The 20765-nt window shown below is 37.0% G+C and overlaps 2 protein-coding genes and 3 pseudogenes across 4 annotated transcripts; 2 read left to right on the forward strand and 3 right to left on the reverse strand.

Annotated features, from left to right (window-relative positions):
• The first annotated feature begins 856 nt into the window (after positions 1–856).
• Positions 857–7741, forward strand: LOC145588702 (cleavage stimulating factor 64-like). 3 transcript variants are annotated; one of them, XM_081645320.1, is made up of 7 exons: positions 857–1023; positions 1184–1261; positions 3424–3462; positions 3539–4087; positions 4258–4350; positions 7181–7303; positions 7420–7741. In XM_081645320.1, exons 1-7 carry the CDS (start codon positions 931–933, stop codon positions 7543–7545), a joined length of 1101 nt encoding a protein of 366 aa, XP_081501446.1. In that variant the 5' UTR covers positions 857–930; the 3' UTR covers positions 7546–7741. The 3 variants fall into 3 exon arrangements, with proteins under 3 accessions (XP_081501446.1, XP_081501444.1, XP_081501440.1); XM_081645318.1 differs by having other exon boundaries at positions 859–1023; positions 3545–4087; positions 7124–7303; XM_081645314.1 differs by having other exon boundaries at positions 860–1023; positions 7124–7303.
• A 273-nt stretch (positions 7742–8014) lies between these two features.
• Positions 8015–9460, reverse strand: LOC145576360 (putative UDP-rhamnose:rhamnosyltransferase 1 pseudogene; annotated as a pseudogene).
• Positions 9461–11360: 1900 nt separating this feature from the next.
• On the reverse strand, positions 11361–12329 carry LOC145576368 (putative UDP-rhamnose:rhamnosyltransferase 1 pseudogene; annotated as a pseudogene).
• Positions 12330–12517: 188 nt separating this feature from the next.
• On the reverse strand, positions 12518–14497 carry LOC145588712 (pentatricopeptide repeat-containing protein At5g61370, mitochondrial pseudogene; annotated as a pseudogene).
• Positions 14498–17082: 2585 nt separating this feature from the next.
• Positions 17083–20652, forward strand: LOC145588718 (vesicle transport v-SNARE 13-like). Its single transcript, XM_081645332.1, has 6 exons — positions 17083–17314; positions 17446–17592; positions 19283–19341; positions 19451–19636; positions 19858–20028; positions 20172–20652. Exons 2-6 carry the CDS (start codon positions 17499–17501, stop codon positions 20322–20324), a joined length of 663 nt encoding a protein of 220 aa, XP_081501458.1. The 5' UTR covers positions 17083–17314; positions 17446–17498; the 3' UTR covers positions 20325–20652.
• Positions 20653–20765: the final 113 nt, after the last annotated feature.

Here is a 20765-nt window from a genome sequence, read left to right on the forward strand (position 1 = left end):
TAGAAATTGAGTGCATGTATAAGATAATTAAAAAAACAAATAATACGTTTTATGTGCGGTTGGCCACATTATGTGACCGTTTGAAAAAAAAAAAAACAAAGTAATCATATTACATAGATCTAGTAATCACTGTAAAAATGTACATGTAATTTTGATCGAGTAATCCGATTGAATATAAATGGTTGTTGGACTTGTTTTTTTTTTTTTTTTTTTTTCCTACCTTATAAAAAGTAGAAAATAACTCTTAAGAATAGTGATGATAGAAAAAAAAAATGTATTAAATATGGAGAGAATTTAAGAGGAAAAATATAACTAAGCGGTTATTGCTTTAGTAATAGATATAGATATTAGATGGTCGTAGAACATTGAACTTACATTATTAAGTTTTTAGCTACAACGAACATTTCACATATTATTACTCCGTATGACCAAGCTCACAAAAAATTCGTTTGAAGAAAAATAAGTTAAGTATTATTGAATCATGCAAATCAATTAAGAGTTCTAAACTAGCTTAAGATATGAAGAGATGCAAATCAATTAAATATTATTTAATAATTATTTTGAAATAACACTGTCAAACTTTTGTGGTTTTTTTTTTTTTTATATTTCTACAAAACCACTATATAGGCACATAAACCAAACAGTACATATTAAAACTACCGGATTTACCACCCAAACCAAAGCTGTAACTACGCGCTAATACAACTTCTATGCAAAAACTAACTCTTTCGCGCGCGTAGGATACTCAAGTAAAAAAAAAAAAAAAAAAAAAAAAAGGAGAGATTACTTTTATTTTTACTTCTCAATATTCATTTTGAGAAATTACTTCCCCAGTTCCCCTACCATAATTACAGAGGTGTTCGTAAAGAAAAACACAATTACAGAACTGGGCTCTCAACAGCATCAACTTTCTCTCTCATCGGAAACGCAATGGCGGGAAATCAAATTTCCGGCGACGGTCTAGCGTCAAACCTCGCCGGAATGTCAAAGAACCAACTTTACGACATCATGTGTCAAATGAAGGCAATTTTCTCTCTCTTCTTCTCTTTTTCTTTTCAATTTTTCCAACTATTTTTCTTTATTTTCATTGCTAGATTAATACTAAACTGATCAATTAACACTTTTTATCAATGAATTGTTTACGAAATTTTTTGATGATTGTGTTAATTTTGTTATTTTACAGTCGCTAATTGAGCAAAATCAGCATCAAGCGCGAAAGATTTTGATTCAAAACCCTCTTTTAACAAGAGCCCTATTTCAGGTTTAAATTAGGTTTTTATTAGGTTTTTTTTTTTGGGATTTTATAAAATTTTATGTTGTTTGTCACCAATTTATGAGCTTGTTATCATTGCATAAAATACTGATTTTATCTGGTTATGAGGGTAGAAGTATTAATGTTCAATTTAGGGTGAACTGAAATTTGAAGTTGAAATACGAGATTATTTGAATTGCCTGGGAAGATTTTGTCCGTCGCTACGAGACATTTCATTGCAATGTTGGTGAATTTATATTTTTTGAATTTGATTATTGGAGTATCTGAATTGTCCGGCAAGGTTTGATTGTTTTGGGGACATATTACTATGCAATTGGGTAAATTAGTGTACTTTTACTCGTACATCATCAACGCGCCTCTCTCCATTAAGGAATTACTCTTTCTTATTAGCCCATCTCTAATTGTATTTGGTATTACTTCTTTGAGATGTTTAAATAGCAAGGAATGTGGTACTTAACGGTAGAGATAGCTTTTTCTATCTTAAACGTGTTACCTTGGGATATTAGGATTATATTCGATGTTTATGTCACATGTTGAAGTGCCTAAGGATTTAAGGAAGTAAGAAATACAACACTTTATTGTACTCCGTATAATCTTACTAAACTTTCCTTTGTCATGAGAGGAAACAACTTCCACATTTATATGGAGGCCTTGACTTGTGAAAATTATCGAAATGGTACAGATCTTTCACAGTGCATTGCTATTGGCAAATGTCATTTGTAGATGATGGGATCATGTAATCTTAAGCATGTAATTAAAGGCCTCCATCCCTTTTGAAATTACACTTTAATCTATGTTATATCCTTTCTGATTCACTGTATCTCCAAGGAACAAAAAAACTTGGGTACATTTCTGTGGAGAATCAAATATGAAGAGCCCAAAAAATATCAATATTGCTCCCTTTTTGGGGTTCACTAAGTGACCTTTTTTTCTTTTTATTACCTGAGGGGGTGGGGGGTGGTCAAACTCTAAGAAGTCTTCACCAGCAATTCTTTGAAAATGTGAGGAGACAGATGAAGGGGAGAAAAGATGCAACTGGCAGCAGGGAATCCAGTTGAATGAATTGAAAGCGTTAATTGATACATAGGAATTGACAACAGTTTAAGGCTTTTGGTCATTGGAAAGAGGATTGGGTAAGTGATTTGATTGGAGAAGATGATTCGATGAGGTGGAATGAGAGCGGAAGCTTTTACAATTGTTGTCTATCATATTCTCTAACCTGTTCTTGAATAATGGCTTTTCTTTAGCTAGCTGAACTACATTCTTTTCTGCTCCTTTTTATCTTCTTTGTTTTAAACATTTACATATACATACACTTCCCTAATCCCTGTAATAATCAACTGATATTGAATTTTTTTTGAGCACCAAATGTACTGAGTGAGGTATCATGGTTGCGTACTTTTAATCCAAAGGTTGGAGTGTTGGTGGGGTTATATAAGGGATTTTTGTCTTTAGCCTTTCTTTCCCACTTCTTTATTTGTGTGCCAAAAAAAAATGTGTCAACTAATAAAGAACAGAGGAGGTATTTATTTAGTGGGAAGCTGTAAGTTAAGGAAGTTTACAATGCCAAGCAAGTGCTGCAGGAATTTTAATCTGGCACCAATACTTTCTGAGTTTCTGCTGATATGCTGGTTTGAAAGTTTCTTGATCTATAATACTCTTACAGTTAACTCTCTAATTCCACACTAAGATTGTAAATTTATTTTCTTTCTTTATAAGTTATGAAATGGTATTTGACTGTGTAACCTCTACATTATTTCACTCTTTGATATACTTGCTATGAAACTTTAGTTGTTTGGTATGTGATGATTTGATGATGTATGACCATTAGATTTTGTGGCTGCTAATTGAGTTAATTTCAGTGTAGGTAGAAACTCCAAACGATTCTGCATTTTCATGCATTGTAATTGTCTTCTATATTGATACTGTCATTTCTTTCTGTGTTGGAGAGTCTTGCTTTTATTGTATTTAAGAATTTGAGTGACAGGGTTTAGTTTCTAAAGGTATCATGTTTGCTATTTTAAGAATTTCATATAAGTGGAATCACGCACACTGATCTTATGTCTTGGAATAGCTTTTTACTTGAAGTAGTCTTTATTTGCTACCTTTGTTTGCTTATTGATTCTAAATTTCCATTGCATGCCCCACAGGCACAAATCATGCTTGGTATGGTGCAGGCGCCACAATCGGTAACACTTTTTTCTGTGTATATTTTCTTCCACCTTTAGCAACTAAGTTTAGCATAGCTAATATACTATGACCCAGGTTCAGAGCAATCAGCCTCAGGCAGCACCGCAACCATCGCCTCCTGTTCAGCAAACAAATATCCATGCAGCTCACTCGGCACCTAAGCAAGTTAGTTTGGCTGACCAAGCAAATATATCCCAGGCTCAAGTTCCTGTGAGAAAGCAACAACATAATCAGCCTTCATTGCCAATCACGTCAACTCCTGTGCAGGGTATGCATTCTCAGTCCATACCACCACAAGCAGTTGAGCAGCTTAGGGGTCCCTTGAATACCCAGGCAAGCCAAATGCCACATCCGCAGTCTTCTCAAGTTCCTAATATGCCCCCATTACCAATGCATTCTGGATCACAGCCTCCTCCTGTTCATCAACCCCCCATGCCACCTGTTCCTGGCCATGTACAGCAACCAATGCAAACAACTGGTGTTTCCCATCATCAGCTTCAACCTCCATTACCTCCACAGCCTAGGCCTCCAATACAGATGCAGTATCAACCACCAATTGGAACAAATGTCAACTTTCAGAATGCTGGCATCCCTCAAATGCACCATTCTCAGCCTATGTATCATGTAAGCTGTAATTTAACTTTTGGTTACTATGTCTTCATTTTGTGTTCTAATTTTTTGTTTTCTTGGTGGAGGGGTGGGGATGGCTTGGGCTGGCCTTTATTAATTTCTAGCATTTGTCAATGCTGTTATGATTCTACTTCATTTTAATCGCTTTCTGTTGACATATCTAGACAAGTAGCAGGCCTCCTGCTGGAACTGGACCATTTACTCAAGGGCAACCGCCTCCTCTCCCTCATCAGCCACCTCATCAGTCACTCTATCAGGTATTTGTATTGCTCAAAATTCAATAATATTCAATATTGCAATTGGGAACCTTGCTACTAAGCAAGTGATTGTCATGTTGCAAATAATCGTGTTTATCTTGCTTTTTCTTGGCTTCTACTTGTATTTGGATATAAGTTTTCTACAACAACCTTGATTGAGCCCATAAAATTACAATTCAATCTTTTTGGTCTTAAGTTATATTATCAACTACACCTGTGGCCTTTTTAAGCTCTATTGTCTAGCAATGTGTCCCTTTTCCCTCTCTGCTTTTTTGGGGTCAGGAAGTGATGTTGGTGCACTGAGGAGTTGCTGGGTGGCATGTATATTGACATGTAAGGTACTGAACTTGGGTGTGTAGAGTGGAGTGCTTTTTTTTTTTTGTGTGTGTGTGTGTGTGTGTGTGTGTGTGTTTGTGTGTGTGTGTGTGTGTGTGTGTGTGTTTGTGTGTGTATTGTGTAGAGAAGCATAATTTGGATGGTGTTATAAAGAGTGGTTTGGTGTCCAAGTGTTTTTCATTACTAATTTAAAACTTTATAGTAGTAGAAGCTTTAGAACCAAGTTTAGGGTTTGTTTGGTTTCAAGTAATTGGAAAGGGAATTATGAAACCTGTTGCTGTATTTCTTCAATTTCCCAGCAACCTTAAGGGTTTTTGGGTTCACACAAATAAGGTAATCCCTCATCCCATAATATAGTGCCCATTTCATTTATTTTACGCGGTCTTCAAGAAGTACCTTTAACCTTTAATATCTTTAATTGCGCAATCACAAAAATTATACTTCCTCTGTTCTTTTCTTATTGTACAATAGAGGTTAGGCACACTTTTTTTGGTATTGGGAAGAAGGAAGACAGAAAGGGTTAAAAATACAAAATTATCCATGTGATGTAAACATAAACTTAAGATTCAAGTTTAAAAGTAAAGGTATATTGGCTATTTGTAGTGTCAATAAAGATATTTTTGTTTCCAAAAATAGATATGGTGCAATATTTGTGAAACTTCCCTAAAAGGCAAGTGGTGCAATAATTAAAAAACGGAGCAAGTATTATAACACTACACATTGAGACGAATAGGACATCTCACATGATTATGTTTTTTGTATGTTGTTAATGAGAATTTTTTAGCCGAAGTTTTAAAGTTTGACTAAAAGGATTTTTTTTAAAAAAGGTGCTATATTATGGGTTGAAAGGGGTATAATTTATCGTTTTGGAATGGCTAAAACCTAGGCCAAGTGTTTGGTTTAGAAATTTTTTAATTTGTAAACCCATACCTCAAATCCACAAGGTATAGGGTTTTAGAAACCTGAGAGGATAGGTGGGTGTGGCTCCTGTACAAAACTAAACACATTGTTTGAAAAATCAAGTTTTCAAACCCTTGCCACCCCAATTTCATTTCTGATTCCAAACCCATGCCACCTTGTGAACCAAATGCCTCCTAGTAGAATTACCTTTACCCCTTATGTCTTATCCCTTACCAAAAGGGGGAGGGGTACTGTATGGATTCTCCTTGGCCATATGCAAATCCAGATCCCACCTTGCCATCCCCAATTATTTTCCCAATACCTCCACCAGGCGGCCAAATTTGCCAAGGTTCGTCTTTGTTATCCCTTATCCAGAGCAATCACCTCCTTTAAAGACTGCTTACAACCCACATTTGTTTCCTCGAGACAAGACCCTGTCAATTCAGTGATCTCGTCACCCAAGTTTACCACTTTAGACTACAGCCACACACCCTGCCCAACTCCACCTCTTTTAGTCTGCCTATTTAACTCCCAACACCACCTCTTAAGGCCAAATAAGTAGACCTGTGAAAATGAGGCCAAGTGTGCATGCCTTTTTCTCTCTCTTGCTGGTAAATGAAATATTTCTGTTTGATGGTCATATCATTCCTCAGTGGTCTAATCTGAACATCAATGTTAAGGCCTAGGCCCTTTGATATTCAATATTTGGAACTTGAGAGCGAATACTTTTCAGTAAGTGATACACTTGCCATTTGTTGAGAGAAGGCGTGGAATTGGAATTCACTTAGAAGTTGCAGTAAATGCAACAAAGACGGCTACAGCGAGGGTGGTGACACGATTAAAGGCTGCGGTTATAGATGAAAGCAGAGATAGATTGTTTGAAGATATATTTTGGGGCTGAGGGGACAGTTGTAGGAGTATCTACTTATGTGAACCATCATCCTAACAGTAAATAAAGAATAGAAACCCCGGGTTTGATATAATCATGTGGGATCTAGTCTAATTTTTTTTTGGACTGATTTGATGTTGAAAGAATAAATAGTAAGCAAAGAGATATATGTATAATAAGTGATGCATTCCTTCTGCTGATATTTTATATTTCCTTTCAAGCTTTCTTTATAATTATCTTTTCTTCTTGGGTTAATGAAGAACATCAATCCAATATACTGTTTTGCCCTTTATATAGACTTTTTTTTTTTTTTTTTTTTGCCAACTTAGGTTTAGATTTTTTTTTTTTTTTTAAAAAAATTCGAATATGTTGTTGCCTGAGAACATTCTAATCTGAGCATCTGACACAATCATGCAACCCGTCTGAGCTTAATCTTTCTAAAATTGTAAAACTTGCCTGTTTGTCAATTTGTGTAGAAAATATTTAGACGTTCGATTTACATTGTCAGCTGCTTGACTGATTTGCCTTGATGAGCAGCTTTCACTTTTCCCTAGATAACCTTTTAAAGTAGTAAAAAATTCTGTACTGAGTTTAGGTCAAAGTGGCTCTGTATTATTAAACCTCTTTATTTGTTTTTTTTTTCCCCAGTCAGGAGGCTCACATATGAACATTGACTTTAATCACCAGAGCGCTAACAAAATGCAGATGGAAAGGCCATCGTCTTGGCCACCTGTTTCTCGTGAAAACACGTCTGGGGCACAGCTTCCTGCACCATCTTTGGGTCCAGGACCACAGCCTGTTGGCAATCAGCCTCCTCGTCCACCTCCAGTAAGTCATTTGCAAGTTGCAACCTATGCATTTTACAGCTACCAAAGTTGTTGATTTTAGCATTAACCTGTAAATTCTTGAAGCTAGCACCTAGTAAATCATGTTTGGTTTTGCAGTTAACCCCTGAGGTAGAGCAGCAATTGCTTCAGCAAGTTATGAGTCTCACGCCAGAGCAGATTAATCTTTTGCCTCCAGAGCAAAGGCATCAAGTCCTTCAGTTGCAGCAGATGCTTCGGCAATGACTTGGACTAATCTACATGTGGGTTTTCAGGTTTTGCCCAATTATACAAGTAATGGTAAAATATATGGCTAATGTAACTTATGTGATCCATGTTAGTCTTTGATGAAGATTGTTTTACTAGTTTTGCTTAGCTATAGGACTTTCTATTGACCTTTTTCCAATTTAAAATGAAGCCTAAAGTTTGCTTCAATTTTGAACTCTTGGCTACCAGTTTAGCTCAAGATTAAGCTCTAGCTTTCAAGACTCTTGATAACCTCACTCAAGTTTTAAGCTCTAACATACTGCAGGGGCGAAACGTTTTAACTAAAAATAAACAAAGGAAAGAGTGTATTTTATTGTTTTATTGAAAAGTATGACCTTAACAAAGATAAATAAGCAAATACATCAAATAAAATTAGTAAATTGAAGAAATAAAAGACTACATTTGACCTTAACATAGATCTGCGAGCGAATTAATTGATCGCTAATCGTTATGTTTCAGATTTGTAGTCATAAAGATGATCAATAAGTTCATCTATATATTTGTCGTGCAAGCTTTCATTAGCAATAATTGGACTATATTTCTTAGCTTCATTTCTGTACATCTTACCAGCTTCATCCTGGAGCACCAATGCAAGTGACTGAGCCACTGAGTTTCTAGTAAATGACCCATCTTCTTTATTCCTTGGTATTTCTATTCCAACTCTTTTCTCCTCCAAAAATCTTGCATTTATCCCTTGATCCAGCATCAATGGAAGCATTATTGATGGCTTTCCGAACATAAGTGTCTCGATGGTAGAGCTAAACCCAGCATGTGTCAAGAACCCTCCCACTGAATCATGTTGCAGTATTTTGAGCTGAGGTGCCCAGCTCGTCCAAACCAACCCACGATCTCGAGTACGCTCCACAAACCCATCAGGCAATTCCACAGAAGAACCAACTGATCTCCGAAGTGCCCATAAGAAAGGCAACTTAGATAGCTCCAAACCAAGTGCCAACTCGGTGAGCTGTTCTTGACTTACTTCAACCTCACTCCCTAGAGCTACATACACCACTGAACCACTTCTTTGTTTCTCAAGCCAACCGAAGATTGAGTTCTGTGCATCCTCATTTTCGCTGCTTTCCTCCATAGAAGGTAGTAGCAACCCTACAGGTAACACTGTCTTCTCTGCAACAAGTTTATCTAAAAGTTGAAGGTATTCACCTTCTAGCTCGAAGCAGCCACGTACAGCGATCAAATCACTGCTGTTAAAAGCAGTCTGAAAACGAAAAAAATCGTTAACACCTGAAGAAGTTTTTATTGTTGTGTGTGTGTGAAAAATCCTTGCTTCGTAAGGCAGAAAGTAGACGGTGCTTTTCGAAAAGGGGATCCATGGTGGAGGACTAGTTAGAAATTCAGCATTGGTAAAGAATTCATCAGCAGTACCATTATCCTGAAATATTGGACCTATCATTGTAAGTATCCTTGCACCAAATATGGAGAAGAATACTTTTCGAATGCCGAGTTTTTCAGCAATAGGTGGTAGCCAGTAACAACTAAAATCATAGATAATCCAGTCAAATGGATAAGTAGCGGCAGAAGTTTCTAGAAAAATTTTCATAGGATCTTGTAAACCGTCATAGGCCTTCTTTAGGAGATCAAATCCCATACTAAAGCCTACGTCGGTGGTTGCTTCAGCATTTGGTGGTAGGTTTTCAACTTGAGGCAACGGAAGAGGGACTAGAGTGATCAAATGGGCTAAGTTTTCAGAGATTTTTGGAAGACGTTTGAGGTTTCGAGGGGTTGAAACAAAGAAAATGTGATGTCCCTTTGTAGCTAAGCGTTTGGAGAGCTCTAGGAAAGGTAATATGTGACCAAATGCTAGCCATGGAAACATAACTATGTTGAGCTTTTTGGTATTTTCCATGGTTTTTGAAAGAGATATGAATGCTGTATTGCTGGGTTGTTTTTAGGCAAAGAATACTGTAATGCTTGTTGTTCTGTGTTTAAACTTTATACACCCTAAATAATTGAGAGAGTTTGGTTGTTAGTATATATTGTACTGTGTACTTTCATTTCTCTAGGTTGGCAATATTAATACTATGCATTCTTTGGCATTGCACCATATTTCCCTTTTAGATGTCCGTTGAGTTTGTTTCATATCATAAATAGCATATAGGTCAGATCACTACTCATTTACTCTCACATACACTGTTTTGAACTCACAATCTTTCTATCTCATCAACTTTGCAGACAAAAACTTTGAAAACTAACAATTCTCTTATGGGATAATTCTAAAGAGTAGTTGAGATAATTACTTGCAATCTAAAGTAGGATCCAAACTGGAGTATTATCGTCCATACGTTCCGGACTTTGCTTTCATGGTATTGCCTAACTAACAAGCATTATGTATACAAAAGGACTACACATATAAATGCATAACGCATGTGGAAGTGGTGCTACCAGGCTCACCATATTAACAACCATACTAAATTACTACGTTTGTAGAATTAAAAGTCAGATGATGACAGGTCAATGTGTTTAACATGTGATGCTGTAGTTGCCGATTTGTGACCTGTAAACTGCTGCCTTCGTCCCATTTTATTTGCTCCTATCCATAGTAAGTAGTATGTTTATTAAGTTTTGATGATTGTGAACCTTGATGAGAAAAATATTGTTTGTGAGAATAAAACAGTGATCCTCTGTTGTCATTTATGATATGAAGCAAATTTGGACAAATCCAAATTTGAAAATGGAACAATATCATGATAACTATGAACAAGAAACTCTTTTTGGCGGCAATAATTACAAATTTGCTAGAAAATCATGATTGTTAGCTTATCAGTTTGCAACAGATGATTCGGCAATAACATAGACTCATTTACGGGTGAGTTATTGGGTTGTTTCCTGTTATCAGTTCAAGTACATACTATTGATAGGTTCATGTTTATTTTAGGGTCCTATTAATTCACCAATTTTTCTGAGTATACCTGTTGATTTCTGTTACTGTATGATTACAATGTATGTATGTTTGAAAGATTTAGTTGAGAAATTATGATTATTCTTCACCATTAACATGGAATTGATAATTAAAGATATTATTGGTTAAAGATTTGCATCACCTTACATGCTCAAGAGAAATGGAGCACTTGTTAAAATATGGAGGGAGTAATATACCAAACTAGCCTCCTGACGTTCAATTCTTAGTTTTTGTTTATCACTGTCTTATGAGATGCATGAATTTCAGATTTTATTCGGTTGATTCAATTGCAGAAGAACATTGGAGATGCAACTTGTCTCCTTTATGATTCTGGCATTCAGCTAAAGAAATTTTGAAGTTTGCACCTAGTAATATGTGTTTGAATTTGCTGTTAATATCTGAGGTCGAGCAGCAATTGCTTCAGCAAGTTATGAGTCTCACGCCGCAGCAGATCAATCTTTTGCCTCCAGAGCAAAGACAAGAAGTCCTTAAGTTGCAGCAAATTATTTGGCAATAACATAAGACAAACTCATTTACGCGTTGAGTTATCAGGTTTTGCCCTGTTATCAGTTCAAGTATATCACATTTTTATGTTAAAGGAGTCCAAATAATTCACCACTCTTTCTGAGTATACTTGTTGATTTCTGTTACTGTATGATTACAGTGTATGTATGTTTGAAATATTAAGTTGAGAAATCATGATTATTATTCACCATTACCATGGTTTTGATAATGCTAGATACAATACTAACAGAGTGTAAAATGCAACCGCTTCAAGCCTTCAATTAAAATGAAAGGAGGAAATAAAAGATTACACTTCATTCTTGTGCTAAGAAATATGAGCCTAATACAAATCGACAAGCAAATTTATTGATTGCTATGTTTCAGATTTGTAGTCATAAAGATGATCAATAAATTTATCTATATACTGATTTTGTAAGCCTTCATCAGCAATTACTGGACTATATTTCTTAGCCTCATTTCTGTACGTCTTACCAGCTTCATCCTGGAGCACCAATACAAGCGACTGAGCCACTGAGCTTCTACTAAATGATCCATCTTCCTTATTCCTTGGTATTTCTATTCCAACTCTTATCTCCTCCATAAATCTTGCATTTATCCCTTGATCCAGCATCAATGGCAGCATTATTGATGGCTTTCCGAACACAAGTGTCTTGACGATAGAGCTTAACCCAGCATGTGTCAAGAACCCTCCCACTGAATCATGTTGCAGTATTTTGAGCTGAGGTGCCCAGCTCGTCCAAACCAACCCACGGTCTTGAGTACGCTCAACAAAACCGTCAGGCAGGTCTGCAGAAGAACCAATTGATCTCCTAAATGCCCAAAGGAAAGGCAAGTTAGATAGCTCCAAACCAATCGCTAATTCAGTTAGCTGTTCTTGACTTGGTTCAAACTCACTCCCTAGGGCTACATACACTACTGAACCACTTCTTTGATTCTCTAGCCAACCAAAAATCGAGTTATGCACATCATCTTCTGGGCTTACCTCCATAGAGGGTGGTAGCAACCCCACAGGAAGCACTGGTTTCTCAGCAATAAGTTTATCTACAAGTTGAAGGTATTCAGCTTCGAGCTCCAAGCAACCGCGTACAACGACCAAATCACTGCTGTAACAGACAGTCTTAAAACGGAATAAATCAGAAACACCTGAAGAAGTCTTTGCTGTTAAGTTCTTGAGAAATATCCTTGCTTCATAAGGTAGAAAGTAGACGGTGCTTTTCGGAAAAGGGATCCATGGTGGAGGGGTAGTTAGAAACTCAGCATTGGTAAGTGAATCAGCAGCAGGACCATTATCCTGACTTAATGGACCTAAGATTGTAAGCATTCTTGGACCTAATATGGAGAAGAAGGCTTTTCGAATTCCGAGTTTTTCCGCAATAGGAGGTAGCCAGTAACAATTTGTCTTAATGTAGAATTTATTAATATCTCAATCCATAGTAAACCCTTCTGGATTTTGTAACGAGCATTATTTCTAATTTTGAATCAACATGAAACATACAGCTTAAGAAGGCTAATTTTCTGTCAGATAAATATTGTACTAGGTCAGATACTGGTAGAAACAGAAAACAAATGAAGTTTATCATATGAACCAAATCAAGTTGATGCTGCTTTCTTCTTAGGCTTTTTCTTTTTCTGCCTTCTCTTGTTATGAAATTTTGGCTTCTTTGTGATCTGTAAAGGACGTTTGCCCTTGGTAATTCTAGTATTTAGTATTGATGTATCCTTGACTTTCAGAGAGTGCTCCTTCCTCTTGGGCGGAAAAACCTCGTTTATTGAAGGATCCAACACATCTCTTGAGCATTGTAGAGCAATACCCATTCTCTCTGCCTCATCCCAAAGCTCTTTGCCCTTGTCAAATTCACCACACTTACAGAATTTTGGAATCAAAACATCATACACCGGACCATAATCACTAGCTGAGCTTTTCTTCATGCGACCAAACAGCTCCAATGCATAGTTTACTCTCTCAACCCCACAAAGAACACCAACTAGGTCATGATAAAACTTTGCTGGTGGCTCGAGCCCATCTTCTTCCATCAATTCCAGTATCTGATTACCTTTTCCAAACCTTCCTGTCAAGTATAACACCCGAATTATAAGATAATAGGTCACCCAATCAGGAGCACAGCCTGATTTCCTCATCAAATCAAAGATTCTGAGAGACTCCTTTACTCTTCTTGTTCTACCCAAACAAGAAAGCAACACATTGTAACTTATTGAATTTGGAACGATCTTGTATGTTTTCATTTCCATGAACACGTTAAGAGCTTCTGGCACAAGCCCAGACGGGTTTTTCTTAAGTTTATGCTCACAAAGGCACCTTAGGTACGTGTTGAAGCAATAAAGATCCAGAGTAATTTTCTTCGACTTCATCTCCTGGAGAAGTCTGCGAGTCTCCTTGACATTTCCCTGCACAGACCAACCATATAATATACTCCTATAAACACAAGACTCTGCACCGGATATCTTATCCTTGTGATGATACACAACCCCTTCTGCCCTTCTTGCATGCCCTTTTGCACAAAGCGCGTTTACAATAGCAGTGACAGTGATTCTGTCCTGTGGACACTTGAACAGGTCCAGATTTTTAAAGATGCCCAATGCATCATCTTCTCTCCCCATCCTAACAAATATTTCAGCCACAGTTCCGAAAGTCTGAGCTTCCAAAACCCTCTGATCCTTACAAAGATCTGCCAGCAAAATATCAACTGCCCTATGATCCTTCTTCTCAGCAAAAACCCGAATGGCATGGTTATAGTCCTTATCCCCCAAAGCCGAACCCAAACTCTTGCATGACCATGTGAAGAAACGAAGCAACCGCCTCGTGGATGCTTCCTCTTTACAATGATTCACCACTTCCACTACAATTGAAGGGGTTATGTTTACTTCACATTTCTCAAGACTCAATTCCAATTCATTTAGGCCACCGATAGGAGTCGAAACAAGGCTGCATAGCTCTTGAAACCCAGGAAGCTTTTGTAGAGCAGTAGTAGGAGGAGGTGTTACCAATGTGGTATACAGAGGAAAACGAAAGCCTTTCAGCTTCTGGGTATATATTCTTTTTAGCATTACGTTCTCTTACGCAATTCATCGAACACTTGGTGAGCAACAGAAATATACGCAAATTCAGGCATTAGAGTAAAAAGACCTCACATTCCAAATTATTGCTGAAGATTGGTTGGCATAAATTACAATAAAAATCGCATGTTTTTACAATTATACGAGATTGAATTTGGAGCTGAAATGAAAATAACGTGATTATCTGAGGTTTGATGGGTCGAATTTGAGAAGAGCAGGAACTTTGCAATTAAGAATTTGATGATATACGAGATAGCTCTAAATCTCTAATTATGTACTTCGTATTTATGTTAGAGATGGATGATGACCATTTCAAGTTATGAAGAATTGGACTTCTGGAAGATTGTAATTTGTAAGAAGAGAAAACTGGGTTGATGATACTCTAATAAAATGAGCATGTGTGTTAGAGTGGATCAACATCGGCCCCGGCCCGATCCGACTAAAAATAGGGCGGGTTTGGATAAATTTAAAAATGCATTTTTATTTAAAAATTCGAACCCGGCTTAAAAAAGATTGAAAGTCTACTTTGGCTTGACAAGCCCTATTACTTTTGCAAATTTGGGCATGAGATATGATGCTAAGGCCTAGCACGCCCTGATTTTTTTTTTATCACCTCTAGTAAACATGGGCACGCCGTGCTACGTGCCGCCGGCACGGCACCAGGCACGGCACGGCACGACACTATTGTACACTATTGTACGATTTTTAATTATCATTAATTATTTTGTATTATTAAATTATCGTACATTCGTACCGGCTACCGTCATATAATAAAATAAGTTATTTTTCAATTTTTTGTGTTTTCGGATTATCGTACTCGTATTTTTTTTAGGAAAAATACACTTTAATAATCCCAACTATGGGCGATTTACCTACAATAATCCCAACTAACGTTTATTCTACAATAATCCCAACTATTGGGTCAGTTTTCCTCCAGCAGTCCCAAACCGGTCAACAAAAGTCAACAACCTATTATTGTAGGTTGTTTGACACGTGTCAGCGTGTGATTGGTTCCCAAAAAAAAATAAAAAATATACAAAAAAAAAAGAAAACCAAAAAAAAAAAAAAAAAAAAGAAAACCAAAAAAAAAAATCTAGCAGCCAACCCTAACCACCACCTCCTCCTGCCGCCCAACCACCATCTCCAGCCCTAACCACGACCAACCGCACCCCCGGAACACCACGACCAGCCGCACCCCCGAAACACCACGACCAGCCGCACCCCCGAAACACCACCTAAATCGCACCAGCAGCACTCACGACCAGCCGCCCTTGCCCGTGAAACCACCAGCAGCCCCAAATCGCCCCGAAACCCTAACCCGTGAACTGATTGGAGCTTGAAACCGCGACGCCTCGCCGGAAACCACTCGAATTTGGGAGTGAAGGGGTAGTTGGTGGGGCGGGTTTGCGATTTTGGGTGACTGGTGGTTTTTTAGGTTGGAGGAGGAAGAAGGAAGGGGAGCGGTAGAGGCATGGAGCGGCAGTGTGAGGCTACGATTGGTCGGAATGGGTAGACGACGGTGGGTGGCGGCGGAGCTGCGGTGTTGGGAGAAGAATTGGGGTGGAGCTTCCATGTTTCGTGGTGGGTGTAAGGTGGTTGAAGGGAGGAGGGGTGGCTGGGATTATTTTTGCTATTTTTTTCTTTTTTTAAAAAAAAAAAAATTTAAATGAAGCCAATCATGTGCTGACATGTGGCATTTAAAAAACTAAAAAAAAAAGTTTACCATTTCAGCAGGTAACCGGTTTTTGGGACTGCTGGAGGAAAACTAACAAAATAGTTGGGATTATTGTAGAATAAACATTAGTTGGGATTATTGTAGGTAAATCGTCCATAGTTGGGATTATTAAAGTGTATTTTTCCTTATTTTTATTATATGCATTGTTGTTTTTTGCTAAATTAATAAAATTGTTTTTATTTGTTTATATAAACTTAATCATAATTATTAATTAGATAAATAATTTATATAACCTAAATTAAAATAAAGTTGTTCAAAAATTGTAAACAAATTATATTAACATAAACATAAACATAAATTAATCACATATATTAAGTTGTACTAAAAATATATATATCGTTTAATTCGTTTTTTTTTTCATTTATTAAAAAAATAATAATAATAATAAAAATTAAAAAGGGTGGCACGATTTGGCCCGCGGCCCGGCACGGCACGGCCCGCAAGGCACGTGGGCAGTACCGTGCCGTGGGCTGGGGTGTGCCAATTTCAGGCACGGCACGGCACGGCCCCCACCGCGGCACGGCCCGTTGCCCATGTTTAACCTCTAGTATATACTAGTATTGGTTAGTCATATGACTCATATCACAATAAAAAAAATCATATCCTACACTTGAGAGCATGGTGAAAATATAACTTATAGGAAATATTGTTGGGCTATTTGACCAATAATTAGAGAATTTATAAAATGCTTATCAAGGGTATATGTGTTAATATAGGTAGGTGTTAACTAAAAGGTTTGACATGGTATCAGTAACCATTATAAATAATGGCGATTCATGTCTTCTTAACCAAAATGTGGATAGTTCATAGGAATGTCTCTATGTTTGTGAAACATGGAGGTGTGCGGAATGATACCAATATCGATATGGATCAGCCGATCAGGTAAGCTGGGTCGAGCCTTTACATCTGGGTCATTTCCAATACATGCTCATTACCCATATCAGCCTATTTCTCCAGCCACGTGAAGACCTACTTCCAGCCATGTGGACACTTACCACCCACTTGACAAGATACCTACGTAGACCGACATATAGCACAAGCTTGAGAATTTATAAATAACCAAGTATATTTCACTTCTAAAATACGGATTTCTTAACCTAAACGCACTTAAACCACCCTTTTTATTCATATCATCTAGTTCAATATTCGGATCACAACCGAAACTAGAAGCCGAGGAGGGTATGAACACATCTACATGTGCACGATACTCACTACACCGTGCACACCCAAAGAAAACAAAACAATACTCGGTATTCAGTAGTTAATCTTTAAGACCGCATAAATCATACAAATACTCTAAAACAAAATAGCTGTCGATCATAAAACAAGATAAAGAAAGTTCCTTTGTTTAAAACAGTGTTGAAAAAGTTACATTTTTGCCATTGCCAAGATCATCCCCAATACTAAATAATTGCTGCAAATTCTCGGATCTCTGCTTTTCGAAAAATCAAATTACAACCTTCGATCACCGGCATCAATTTCCGATCAATTTTCCGGTAACCGTCTTCTTTCCCCCTAATTATTTAGTTAATTTTCTCTTTGATTGAACCCAATTGATTAATCTAGGGTTTTCATTACAAATTGAATTTGATGTTCATTAAATTTCCCTTTATTTTGTTGGAATTAGGTTAGAGAGCGAACGAATTCCAGAATTAGTCATCAAAGAAGAAATTCGGAAAAATGAGTCAGGTTTTTGAAGGGTACGAGCGTCAATATTGTGAAACTTCAGCGAATTTGACTCGGAAATGTTCTGCTGCTGCTGCTCTCAATGGAGGTGATTCCCAATTTTCTGAATTTCTTTGTTGTTTTGCTGAATCAATTTGTTTTATAATGGCGGCAAATTCTTTGTTTATGTAGAATGAGGGTTTCAGTTATAATTAAGTGGGTGAAAAGAAATAGTTTGAATGATTAAATGGTTTATGATTTCACAATTTGGAATAATAGTCTTGGGTTAATTCCTAGAGGTTGATTGAACTCAGATGATTTGGAGGGGAGTTGGGTCGAAATCGTTAGAATAGGAATTGATCATGGCAGCATTGTATACCCTCCCTTTTTCAGAAAGGACTCATAAGTTGAGGAATATCGAATACTCGAGTGTGGAAGACAATACTCCTAATTATTGAATCTATCATCATTCTTAGCATGGCCATTTTTTCGGTTGAAGTTGTTTTGCTAGCTTTGCTTGCTTGTTTATCATAGTTGGCCTGGGGCTGGGGAAAGTGGGCATATTGACCCCTTTAGCTTCGGGAGAATAAGAGGTGATGTTGGTAGGACTTTCCTATAGGTGGGATGCAGGACTGCAGGAGCAAAGGGTCTACTCAAAATTACATATCTTAATGAGATTTTAATTATCTTGTATATCAAAGCTGTGATGGGTATACTTAGTGATTTCAAGTTGTTTTTGGGTTTTGAGAAATGGTATTAGTAGTATGGTAAGTATTTCCTTAGGAGTTCTAATGTTTCAATTGTTTTAGAGATAAATTCTACAGGTTTCTATTGAGCTTGCCAATTTAAGGGTAATTGTATTTATTATCGTGTGAGTCTTTATGCTTATTTTTTAAGGATTCCAGAGCGAATAATAAACCCTTTTTCTTGGTGCTTGTGCGCTTCAAAATCCTCCAAACTTGCATCTAGGGATCTAATTTTTATTTGGTCTGTTTTGATCAAGACTTGACCCACCTGTTTATCTGGTGGCATAAACATTTGAAGAAACAAGTTTCATTGGTTCTACATACCAAAGTAAGGGGGTATTTATGGTGTTATTTGAGAAAAGGACTATGTTTTCTGTGTTACAATCAATTTGATCCTTGATGTATATTTCTTGATGGAAAGTACTGAGTGATGGGAGCACTTTTTAGTTCTAATATAGAGAGCTTGGAGTTAATAATGATGTAAAATACAATTTTAGGGGATACGTATTCCTCAGTGTCACAGGGGTGTGGGTAAGTCAAGCTGGGGAAGCCCATCCGCAAGCTTACCCCAGCGACAACAAATATCAAGATTTTGTTTCTGTTGGAGTAGTTGGATGATTGGAAGGTTATTGGTCAACTTTTTTTCATGGGACATAAAGTATAGTTTATTAAGATGCATTATTTTGACATTTTTGATCCAATGATCCGAGGACGGAATTTAATCTTTTTTTTAGAGATATATCCATTGTTTTTCTGCAAACTGTTTTCCTCATCTGGCAACTTGATAGCAGTCTCTACTAGACAAATTTTGATTTCACTTTGACTAGTGAGTGTAGTTGGAGGCTGGAGCTTCGCAACCTGAAAACCTCTGCAAGTCTGCATACTTAGACAGAATTATCTACTGCTTTACATTAATTAAAACAAACTTTTACATTCCTCAAGATGTTGTATGACACTTCTCTTTGCTAATCATATTATTTTAATTGAATCATAATTCGTTGGTGTGGCTATTTTCTTTTTTTGTTTTCTAATTTATCCAGTGCTGCTTTGCAGAACAGAAGAAACAGAAAGTCTCTGAAATTAAAAGTGGGTTGGAGGAAGCAGAAGCACTGGTATTGTATAAGATCTTTTCTGTTGCAATTTTTCTTGATCAACATTAATCTTAGGTCATATCTTTGCAAGTTGTGGTTACAAATGTGTTTGTTCTTTTAACGTATTCAGATCCGGAAAATGGACCTGGAGGCAAGAGCATTGCAGCCGAATGTGAAAGCTATGGTACTAACCAAGCTTAGAGAGTATAAAAATGACCTAAGCAACCTGAAATCTGAGATCAAAAGACTCTCTTCTACAGACAGTCAAGCTGCCCGAGATGCGTTACTGGAATCTGGCATGGCTGATGCGCTGATGGTTAGTGTTGTATAATTTGTTTATTATAACCTATCTTATTATCTGTATGGCGAACAACTCTAATCAATTACTTGACTTATTATATGTTTTTTCATTCAAAAATTTAAGAGAAACTTGTGAATTGTTTGTAAATTATAATGTATATATATTATTAAACGTGATTGCTTATATGAATCTTGCTGATCATTTAACCTTTTTGTGTTTGTTTATACGCGGTACAGGCTTCTGCTGATCAAAGAGGGCGGCTATTGATTTCAACAGAGAGATTGAATCAGTCCACTGATAGAGTCAGGCAGAGCAGAATGACCATGCAGGAAACTGAAGCTATTGGGGTTTCTATACTTGAAGATTTGCATTCACAACGCCAGTCACTTTTGCATGCTCATAATACAGTAAGCAGTGCTTCCTTTTCAGTGACATGTATCTTTTTTATTTCCTTGGAAACCCCTAAACATTGCTTCAGATTTTGCATTCATTTTGAGGTTCTTGTCGAGCCTGTTTGCTAATCAAATTTTCTGCTAATTATTGTACCCAGCTTCATGGCGTTGACGAGAATGTTGGCAGAAGCAAGAAAATTCTGACTGCAATGTCAAGGAGAATGAACCGGAACAAATGGATTATTGGTACTATCATCGCAGTACTGGTCCTTGTGGTTGTGTTGATCATCTACTTCAAGTTGATCCATTAGTTTGTCAACTATGTCTTCAAAGATATATAGTTTTTGGCAACTCGACTTGTTGGCAGTCTGATGTCCATGATCTTCAGTGTGATTAATCATTGTATCGTTTTGCTGTTGCTAATTTTCTTTGTTCGTCAATTCATATTATGTTATGCCACTTCACATTCTTTTGACCAAGTTTAATATAGCCTGGTGTGTCAATGTTTGCCCTTAAGTCCCATCTTTGTCAATCATCAGCTATTGTGTAAAGGTTTGCACTTGAAATTTTTGTTTTGGAGTTAACAAATACTTCAAGTACTTCAACTTTGTTTTACTGTAATTTATTTTTCTAAACATACTTATTTGGTTAATTGCCTCAAGGTCGAAGTCATTAGACTACGCAGAAATCCAAAGATGAATATATACTTCCTGTGTCAAACTGAAATTAACATGGGAGGAGAACATGTGAAA

This window comes from Chenopodium album, chromosome 2, assembly GCF_948465745.1.
Source record: "Chenopodium album chromosome 2, dcCheAlbu1.1, whole genome shotgun sequence".
In the NCBI taxonomy this organism is placed as follows: Eukaryota; Viridiplantae; Streptophyta; class Magnoliopsida; order Caryophyllales; family Amaranthaceae; genus Chenopodium; species Chenopodium album.

What these genes read in the sequence shown, in the direction of transcription:
- LOC145588702 (XM_081645314.1), top strand. Translation starts at nt 931, where the DNA reads ATGGCGGGAAATCAAATTTCCGGCGACGGTCTAGCGTCAAACCTCGCC. An exon ending in ATTCTCAGCCTATGTATCAT is followed by an intron (nt 4,088 to 4,257) that starts GTAAGCTGTAAT and finishes TGACATATCTAG; the next exon opens with ACAAGTAGCAGGCCTCCTGC. An exon ending in CTCATCAGTCACTCTATCAG is followed by an intron (nt 4,351 to 7,123) that starts GTATTTGTATTG and finishes TTTTTTCCCCAG; the next exon opens with TCAGGAGGCTCACATATGAA.
- LOC145588718 (XM_081645332.1), top strand. Translation starts at nt 17,499, where the DNA reads ATGAGTCAGGTTTTTGAAGGGTACGAGCGTCAATATTGTGAAACTTCA. An exon ending in TGGAGGAAGCAGAAGCACTG is followed by an intron (nt 19,342 to 19,450) that starts GTATTGTATAAG and finishes TAACGTATTCAG; the next exon opens with ATCCGGAAAATGGACCTGGA. An exon ending in TTTTGCATGCTCATAATACA is followed by an intron (nt 20,029 to 20,171) that starts GTAAGCAGTGCT and finishes TATTGTACCCAG; the next exon opens with CTTCATGGCGTTGACGAGAA.